This window comes from Caretta caretta, chromosome 14 (genome assembly GCF_965140235.1).
Source record: "Caretta caretta isolate rCarCar2 chromosome 14, rCarCar1.hap1, whole genome shotgun sequence".
NCBI lineage: Eukaryota > Metazoa > Chordata > Testudines > Cheloniidae > Caretta > Caretta caretta.
The window spans coordinates 14,401,237-14,411,413 of NC_134219.1; the positions used below are offsets into that span (position 1 = coordinate 14,401,237).

The 10,177-nt window shown below is 48.0% G+C and overlaps 1 protein-coding gene across 5 annotated transcripts in view; it reads left to right on the forward strand.

Annotated features, from left to right (window-relative positions):
- Positions 1–8,219, forward strand: part of SLC38A12 (solute carrier family 38 member 12) — a 64,887-nt gene extending 56,668 nt beyond the window's left edge. For all 5 annotated transcript variants that reach the window (XM_048818986.2, XM_048818988.2, XM_048818990.2 and 2 more), the window contains one exon: positions 3,773–8,219. In XM_048818986.2, coding sequence (XP_048674943.1) covers positions 3,773–4,533 — 761 coding nt within the window. In that variant the 3' untranslated portion in view covers positions 4,534–8,219. The remainder of the gene's footprint in view (positions 1–3,772) is intronic.
- Positions 8,220–10,177: the final 1,958 nt, after the last annotated feature.

The window sequence follows — 10,177 nt, forward strand, 5'->3', positions numbered from 1 at the left end:
GTCTCATGTGGCCCATCTCTGTAACAGGCATGGAGTGTGGAGGCAGGGGTACTGGTGGGGATTGACTCTGACAGGTTGCACAGTGGAAATGTGATCCTGCACTGCTCCCCTGCTGTTAGAGCATATACTGGAAACAGAAGCTAGCCTGCAAGGCTCTACTGCTAGAGTCCCGTGTGAATAAAGCACCTGGCGCTCCGGTCCACACAGAGCAGCTGAGTAAGGCTACCATTCTGCTGTACAAAGACTCTGAAAAGGGGTGCAAACTCTGAGGCTCACCAGGGAGTTCAGCTGATCTTGCTGTGCATTGTTGAATGAGAGCTGATAGGTCAGCTCTTGACTGAGCAGAGATGGTAGAGATTCGCACTCACTCTTCAGCGGGGAAAGAGGTGCAGGGCTCTTGCAGTTAAAAATAGTTAAGATGTGACAGAGATACAAGACTGGGCTTCATGAGTCGAGCACTTCTCCCAAAAGAGAGAGAAATGTCCTCTATTTGCATTTCCCAAGCAGTGTAACCTGTCTGGCTCGTTCGTTCCTTAACCTTGTGTCCTCTCCTTTCTCGCTTTTCCTTTCCTGTTCCTGTCAGTCTGTCCAAGCTCACTGTCAGCTGTGCTGAGTATACTCAGTGTCCTGAGGCAGGCTCTGGATGACTTGAAGGTCTTTCTGCTTTTACTAGAGTGGCTAACAAGCGTTCTGGAGTCTTTCTCTCAGTGGTAATTTGGGGAGAGGGAACACTTTACCAGAGAACTAGAAAGGCCCTTCCTGTGATGATTGCCTTTGGGTTTGTAATGCATCTTTTTCCTTGGCTCAAATTAGAATTGGAGCAAGTGTGTAAATACCCAGCTCTGAATCCCCCCAGCTCTCTCCACTAGGTCCGGTCTCAGGGATGGATGTTGTGCCTGGTATTCCAAATGTGACCTTGCTCCAATAATGCTTTTATGTAATAGGTCTGGTGTAACAGCCAGTTTATATTCTAGACCCCCTGCGAAATTATCAGCCAGTGTTGTCCTTTTTCACTAGGGGATGAAAAATCTGAAGTGGGTAGCTCATGCGGCCAATAAAATGCTAACTGCAGAGGGGTGGATTGAAATGCATCATGGAGTCTGATAGGGCCCTACCAAATTCACGGTCTATTTTGGTTAATTTCATGGTCATAGGATTTTTAAAATAGTAAATTTCATTATTTCAGCTAATGTGAAATTGTATGGTGATGTAATTGTAGGGGTCCTGACCCAAAAAGGTGTTGTGGGGGTGGAGGGTCGCAAGGTTATAGTAGCGAGGGGGTTGTGGTACTGCTACCTTTACTTCTGCACTGCTGCAGGCAGCAGCGCTGCCTTCGGAGCTTGTCAGCTGGAGAGCGGCGGCTGCTAGTCGGGATCCCAGCTCTGAAGGCAGAGCCGTCGCCGTCAGCAGCAGCGCAGAAGTAAGGATGGCATGGTACGGTATTGCCACCCTTACTTCTGCACTGCTGCTTGCCGAGCTGGGCCCTCAGTCAGCAGCCGCCACTCTCCAGCCGTCCAGCTCTGAAGGCAGCAGCCTAGAAGTAAGGGTGGAACGCTATGGTATTGGCACCCTTACTTCTGCGCTGCTGGCCGGGTGCAGCCTTCAGAGCTGGGCGCCCAGGCAACAGCTGCCACTCTCCGGCCACCCAGCTCTGAAGGCAGTGCAGAAATACGGGTGGCAATACCACGATTGCCCCCTAAAATAACCTTGTGACCCCCCTCCCCCCGCAACTCCCTTTTGGGGAATCACCCCCAATCTGAGAAACTCTGGTCTCCCCCTGTGAAATCTGTGTGTAGTATAGGATAAAAGCACACAAAAGATCACATTTCACAGCCCGTGACACGTTTCATGGCTGTGAATTTGGTAGGGCCCTACTGATAGAGGGTCGGTACAAGGGGGGCACTATTAAAGAGGGAATGAAACTGTGTGCTGTAGGGTAATAGGTGGATAACTAGGTACGATAAAGGATTAGGTGGGTAACTGCTTCTGATACGGGATGAAGTGGGTAATGTGTACCCTATGAGTTTAGGAGTCGTCATCGTCCTTGGGTAATGAGTCTATTGCATTAGGCTCTCTGCAGTAGGGTACGTATCAGAGTTTGGCCAGTACAATGGGTAAATGGATGTTTTGGGGTGTTAGGCCCAGTTACTGGCACACTTAGTGCCAAGGCTCGTTTGGATACTGGGAAGTACAATTGCCCCTGGCTTAAGAGAAAAGACGTTACAGTTCTGTATCAGTGGAAGCTTTGGATGAAGTTGATCTGTTCCCTTCTATGGACTGGATAAATCAGAGTGCTTGTGAATTTATTCCATAAACATCAAATATTTCCTTAGATCTACTCCCACCAAGGGGTCATCAGCAACACAGAACAATCTCCAGGCGCTGGTGGGTGTAGGAGGCATTACAGTTGCTGAACAAATGAGCATCCTTGTTCCCCCTACAGCAGGCACCCAGCGTTTTTAGCACACAGATGGCCTACCTGCTTTGGGATGCTCCACGTGGAGACTTGCTGCTTTCGTTTGTCTGCTGTTTTATTTGACATTCGAAGCTGTCTGATAGGAATGTCAGCATTTTACTTTATTTTTTGATTACCTGGTAACTCACCGCTGTGCTTTAGGCCTCTCAGCCAATGCCGGAGACAGAGCTGTACAAGAGCCAGGGCAATTGTCTTCCCAGTCGTTACCAATCTCAGATTGAAAATACTGTCTTTCATTGTCAAGCAGGCAGAGCGTTTCACCCTTCGGTAACTCAGCCAGTGACCAGCTTTCCCAGGCTTGCAGTGACTTCCATAATGTCAGGATGTGGTTCTTACTGTGCCTATTGCTAGGCTGCTGTTCCTTGTACGTGGCTAACTGTTTTTAGCCCAGGTTCTACTGCTAGAGTGATAAAGGCTTCATTTCCTGCCTAGACTTTAACCCAGCCGTTCATATTTCTTCTTGTCCATAGCAAGTACCTTGTTTTGACAGGCTAGTCAAATATCATTAGTTGGGTTTTTTCCCATTATCCGGGTAAAGGGCAGGTAAATGGATTTTATGCCTGGAACTGATGAATTTTAATAGTATTTTTTCAATGCTGCTTTAGTCTCTCTCCCCACTCTGGGATTAGCAGTAGACGGCCTGTTCTTCCTGCCCAAGAAATAGCCAGTGCTTGTGGTTGTTCCACCCACTTTCCCGGGTGATAGCAGCTGTGTGTTGCCCTATCCCCAACACACACCCTGTAGGCTAATGCTTCAGGGACCTCAACTAGCAAGTCACACGAGTGGCATCGGTGTCTGTGGCCAGGTTTAGGATCTTGCCTCCTGCACAGAGTAATCTCTCTCAAATACCCTTTAGGCTAACTTTGTAGGTGGGGATGTTTGGAAGGTGTTTAACATACCTCTGCAAGGTGGATAGGAAGAGAGACCCTGCAGTGAAAAGGTGATGAATGACAGCAGTGTTGGACTTCGTAGAGCACAGGATGCCCATTTCCTGAGAGAGGGTGATGGTTAGATATACTTGCTAAAGACCAAGTCAGAAGGCTGTTCCCATATGAATTCTCTCTGATGTACAGCCTCATGTTGAAAGCCAATAAAGTGGTAACTCCCTTGTATATTCCTCCTTGATATGCAGTGCCACATTCTCCACAGGGAAGTGGTTTTCCTTATCTCCTGAGCTGTAGACATGTAGCGAGATCTAGTGCAGAGATTGTGCTACCAAGGAGAGCTGTGTTTGGGAGCCTGGATGCTGGCATGGCTTACCATAGTGTCTCTCTCTCTGTCTCTCTTGTTTTGCAGCTTTTGTCGTCATGATTATTTTGGCCCTCATCCACATCGGCAAGGGTGAAGGGGAAGGTCACCCACCCCTGGCGCAGCTCTCGGGGATCCCCAACCTCTTTGGGGTGTGTGTCTACTCCTTCATGTGCCAGCACTCACTGCCGTCCCTCATCACTCCAATCTCCAAGAAGCAACATGTAAACAAACTGGTGCTGCTGGATTACATCTTAATATTGGGTTTCTACAGCCTCCTGTCCTTCACGGCCATCTACTGCTTCCGCAATGAGACCCTCATGGACATGTACACGCTCAATTTCACCAACTGTAATATCACCAACATCGCCTTCATTCGTTACTTCCTGGGCCTCTTTCCTGTTTTCACTATCAGCACAAACTTCCCAATCATCGCTGTGACCCTGCGGAACAACTGGAAGACCCTCTTCCACCGGGAAGGTGGGACGTACCCATGGGTGGTGGATAGGATTGTCTTTCCAGCAATCACTCTGATTCCCCCTGTGCTGGTGGCTGTCTGCACACACGATTTGGAGTCGTTGGTGGGCATCACGGGAGCCTATGCTGGCAATGGGATCCAGTACATCATCCCAGCTTTCTTGGCCTACTGTAGTCGGAAGGACACTCAGCTGATCTTCGGCAGTGGCACAGTCAATAATCATCTGTCCCCTTTCCGGCATATCTTCTGGATCTGGTTCGTGCTGCTCTGGAGTCTTTTCTGCTTTGTGTTTGTGACTGCAAATATCATCCTGAGCGAGACAAAACTCTGATGATGGGGCAGCAGCGCTCTTCATCCAGGGCTCTGGAGGAGATTCCAGGATTTCAGCTCTTGTTTCAGACTCAGTCATCAAAAACCCAACAACCTGGTCTTCGAAAGCAATCGGCTTGTTGATGCAGGTTTGATCTGGATGTCAGGACTTTCTATCCCCTCTTCACTTTGGGTGCTGATGTAACTTGCTCAACCTCCTTTTGATTCAGGTTCTCATGCGAAGCCAGGGTTGGGAGCTCTCAGAAGGCCTCCCTGGTTATTCAGTGTCTGACCATTTCTGCCTTGAGTTGGGGGAGCTCCATTACAGAGTATCTTCCTCTCTGTCCAGGACCAGCCTCCTTACGGTGCTGCAGGTTTCAGCACATGGAAGGCTGTCTGGACTGCATCCGCTCCCCATGAGAGCTGAACAAATATCTCTGCCAGAGACAGGGAACTGTTATAACTGCTAACACAATCCAACAGCAGTTCTCTGGAGTGATCCACTTACCCCTCACCAAGGAAGTAGCAGACTTTTTTGTTTTCTGTTAAAGAATTTCAGGTGCATGGTGAGGGAGCCGGTTAACTAGGGATGACAACTGGTGGCATGTCTGGAGGATGGGTGAGGAGACTGTAGAAAGCAATGGGCTTCTATGTGGATACTATGACTGATCCTGTTACAAGTCTTTCTCACAGTTTCTCCATTTCTGTTACTACCTTTTCAGAAAACATTGGCCTTTGTTTTATTTGCAGTGTGGTCTATGGGGTAGAAGTGTGGACTCAATGGGTCTGGATTAGCTCATTTGCCTGTTCGATAAGATTACACCAACACTTGGTCCTGGAGTTCTGCTCCTAACTGCTTTTTCTGGTTGCCTTAACTCTCCCTCCCAAGGCAAACCCATTCTACGGGGCTCTGGATCCCAGTCTCTTCCTCACTTCGTTAGCTCTTTGGTGCTGCTAAGTGGCATCAGCTGTCAGAGCAGATCTCACAAGTGCTGAAGCAGCAGGGCAGACTATGGACACAGCAGTCAGGATTTGTGTGGCCTTGGGAGGTGCTAATTACCTGTCGGTGACCTGCATTAGACCCTCGAGCACTTGCTGGGCATACTGACATTTCCAGTCTCTTGCTTTGGGTAATTAGCCTTGAAACTCAGGGGAGAATGTAGTGCCAGCTGGAGAATTCAGCAGTGCCCCACTCACTGTGCCTGTCTCAGAGAAATAGCGCTCAGAAGTATAAGCAGAGAGAGTAAAAATATGGAGGAACTCTGGAAATGGTCCATAACGCTATTATCCTGCTTCTAACTTCTCCCTCTGCCTAGGGTTAAGAATTTTTCTTGCATCCGTTTGTGACAGAGTTTAAGAATCATCTGCCCTCAAAAAATTCCACTTAACACACCTTACCCCAGCTTACAGGCTGAGAGACACTTCTCTTCTTGCAGGAGAACTGTCTATTGTATTGGATACCGACAGTCTTTTGATTAATTCTGTGCTGTTGGGGCTACTAACGCTCTCACTGCAAAGTGACCCGTGTATTACTCTAGCAAGCTGAGGGCCCAGGGTCAAAGATCATACAATAAAGGCTTTCATCCCAGGAAGCAGAACGTTTACTCTTAAACTTTTTACCTTAAATATTTTAAAACATTTCCCCTCGCTGTGATTAAGCCAGGTTCAAAGACAGCTGCCAGTCTCTAGCATTATATACTTCGCCAACGGTAAGCTTGGGCATGCTGTCTTTTTTTTTTTTTTTAATGAAGCTTTCTTTTTAATACAAGTTTCAGGTTTCTACGTGACATGAAGCATTTCCTGCCATGGAAACATTCAAGGTGGCTGGGGCTGTGCAAAAGCAGCTTTCTTTTAAAAGCAGGAGGGGGAAAACCCCTCACCCCCTTAAGCGATGCAAAGATGTCCTTGAACATTGTGTAAACCAGGATGTGCCAGTTGGGTGGGGGGAGTTGGTTCCAGCATAATAAACCTGACATCCCCTCTCCTCCCAATTATAAACAGTATTTGGAAGCCCTTGCTGGTGCATCACTCAGCTAGCTACGTGGCCCTGAGTGCTACAAGGAAGCTGATATGGCTCTTTTGGTGCCAGGTTACTGAGTGGGCTGTGAGAGTGAATTGTTCAAAAGCACAGAGAAACAGTTTGGAGGGCAAATCCGTAGTACAGCTGAGCTCGGAGCCACCTGCGGGGAGTAGTGAAGGAGTTTGCACCTGCTTCCTTCGGTTGCTCATTCTCACGGTTGTTATGTCTGACAGCCAGGAATGGGACAGATCGCAGACACCATGGCAGGGCACATTGGGCCCTTCGGTTCTTGTACAGCACAGGGGCAGGCACTGGTAGGAATAGGTTTTGCACATTTGCAGCAAAGAAATGAGCCTGTGAAAGACCTTAGAATGGATGGAAATGGTACATGGCACAAGGCTCCTTTTGGTAACTGGCTTCGAGGGTCTTTCTATCCATCTCAATCCCTCAAAGCAGTGAGCTGATTTTCTTGCCTTGTGTCCCACAGACAGCACCACACCACGTCCCCAAGTGTCCAGAAGCTAACAGGCAACTTTAATTAGCCATTTATTCCTTCTCTGTTCCAGGGCTGCCAAATGCTCAAAGACCCTGCTCTCCTTTTTCCTCGCCCACCCTTGGCCTGTCCAGGTCAGGGAGCAGAGTTGCTAGCAAACCTCTGCTCTGAGAGTGAGCCTGTCTCCACCAAGCACTCTCCTTGGTACAGCTGCAAACATCAAGCTCTGTATAGTGTGCAGAAGCTGCTGGCCCGGAGCCTGGGAACTGGGCCTGAGGCAGCATAGCTTGGTTCATGATCTTATGGCAAGCGCAGTCTAGGACTGCAGTGACCCTCCCACCACCAGGAAATTTCCGCTTTCCAGCCCAAAAAGGTCCGGGAGTGGTGTTTGTCAAAGCACAAGTGCATGGTGTCCTGTTTTGTACTACAAACCATGGTACTGCTTCCCTTTTTCCCACTAACCCCTTCTTGCATGGGTACCTGAGATTCCACAGCTGTCTGCCTTCTGACGGGCAGAATTAGTTTTAATGGACTTCAGTTACAGTGTGCCTTTTCTTCTCTGGCTTCGATGAACTCTCCTCCTGAGAAGCTTCCTTTGGAATGCTGCACAAGGGTGGTTTCCGTGGGGCCCCTTTGTAAGCTGTGAACAGGTATAAACCAGCCTTGATCTGAGATGTAGCTTAACAGCGAGGGATGTCTGGCTCATTGTAGAATGGGTGTCTTGCCTGGCACCTCACCAGGGAATGCTCTCCTTGCTACACGTGAAAAGCAACATTGGAGAGACTTTCCAGACACCTGCTGTCCTCAATCAGTGAAAGAATCAACCCTCCCAATGGCAGACACTCCACAGTGAGGAAGGCGGGGGAGAACATTTTTCATTTAAAATGTGAAACAAGAAATGCCTCAAAAAGTTGAAGGAAAACAGGGAGTTGGATGGATGAAGCCAGAGCAAATATCTCGGCTTGGTCCCTGCCCGTCTCATTAGATGCAGAGCTAGCAGGGGGCAGAAGGGGTCCAGTTGCTGTCCTGGCTTGGTGTGGCATGATAACTCGTCTCCTGTCTGGTTTAAGAATGAGATATTTTTAAATGGCTATTATGACAGGGGTTTGTTTTGATCCTCACCACGCCGTACTCAGCTTGTCCCAGCGTGTAATTATTTCTCCAAAAGGCATACAAATAAAACGCACATTCTGCATCTCTCTTGCTTTGGCCTTTTCTTGTGTGCATAAGGAACGATTTGTCCTGGTGGTGGCTCCACTATCTAATCAGTCCATGGGAGCAGCGGAAGGCTGGGAGGTGGCAGAAAAAGAGGGCAGGGGTGGTTGTGACAGCTCAGAGTAATTGAGGCCCTAGTCTGTCCCAGTGTATTAGCCTCCTGCATCTCTAGATGTTCTCTGAAAACTCAATTAAAACATCTGTACTGTACCCTTCTCAATTATATTCCCTTACGCTCAGAACTAAACAAATTGAATCATTCCATCGCCTCTGGCAGCAAATGAAATTTCTGCTGGCAAATTTATTAGCGTCATAAAACCCAGCTTGATTTATGTGAAAATATTAGAACACATCCTTACGATGGAAATAAACACTTTCTCCTCCCATGATTCTCTCTAAGGATTCAACAGACAGTGGAGGAATTTTTTGGCTGGACTGTAAATCTGAAATCAAAGTGGCATTAGGGATGGATTCAATCTTCTGCCGCACTTCAAAGAGCAACAGCAACGTGTGGGGGGGGGTGGCGGGAAGGGAGGCTGAAGTATCAGACAGGCTTGGGACAATGTTACCTTTTTAATTGAATGCTGGTAACCAGTGAGTGCCACTGAGACAGCCCCGGAGGGTGAAGTCCTCTTTCCACCATGTAGCTATGGCATGGGCATCAGCAGCAGCACAAGCTTCGTTCCTGTGGAGCATCAAATCTGCCTCTGCCCTGAGCTGGGGAAACCACTATCAGAGGGCATTTTAGTCTCCATGACCATTTAATCTCTGGCCTCTCTGTGGAAGATGCCAGTTGTGGCAGTGTTTGTGATGTGAATGCTTGTCCACTATAGCAACCAGCAGGAGGCCAAACCATTTCACACAGGCTACTGAACAGATGCTACGTACTAATGACTTGCAGCCACTACTAACCAGGACCAGATTAGAACCAGTGTCCTAGAGGTAAAAAGTTTCATTTCTCATAACTGTTCCGCCTCCCCCCCACCCCCGCACTTCATTTTAGCAGGTCTGATAATGCCTCCTTCCTTTGGCTGTAAACCTGTATGGTATAACCCTAATCACAGACGTGTAAGTTCAGTGGAGTCTGTGATGACCTGTAAGCTTCTTTTGTTGACCGAGTATTTCATGCCAGTCACAAATACACTCTGTTCCCGTGCTAGGGCATTCCGGCTTGTGGCTCAGGTACGGATGCTCCTGTTCTAGCCCAGACTCTTGCAAGCTGGCTGTCGCTCCAGAAGCCTTTATCATTTTTCAGACCTGGCCCCGGGGACTGTGTTTCTTATGATACATTTCACACAGATGCAGAATTCATTTTAACTTTCAAGCTACTTGGCGCAGGGAGCGTTCTCAGTGGTCGGTGAACAGTCCAAAGGGCTGGATTGTTAGCTGGAAGTCAACGCAGCTGGACTCTGCATTTTTTACCTATGGCACTGGCCATTATCCTGGCCAAGGCAAGACCTTAGCAGTTGAGTAAATCCAGAGGGTATAATGGGGGAAGACATAGGGGCCATTCTGCAGTGCCTGAAAAATGCTAGAGTGCTACTTCCTCCTAGCAGAACTACATCCTTTGAAGTGCCTTGTCGCAGAAACCTGTTTCCTTTGGTTAGCACCAGCTTAGCAGGTTCTCAAGAACCTTCTGCACTAAAGCTCCCATTCCCTACGAATAACAAAAACCTGAGTCTTCCCCCATTGAAAGCAGGAGGGATAAAAGTTAATTAGAGGGGGAAAGGTTTCAGAGTAGCAGCCATGTTAGTCTGTATTCGCAAAAAGAAAAGGAGGACTTGTGGCACCTTAGAGACTAACCAATTTATTTGAGCATAAGCTTTCGTGAACTACAGCTCACTTCATCGGATGCATAAAGTGGAAAATGCAGTGAGGATGTTTTATACGCACAGACCATGAAAAAATGGGTGTTTATCACTTCAAAAGGTTTTCTCT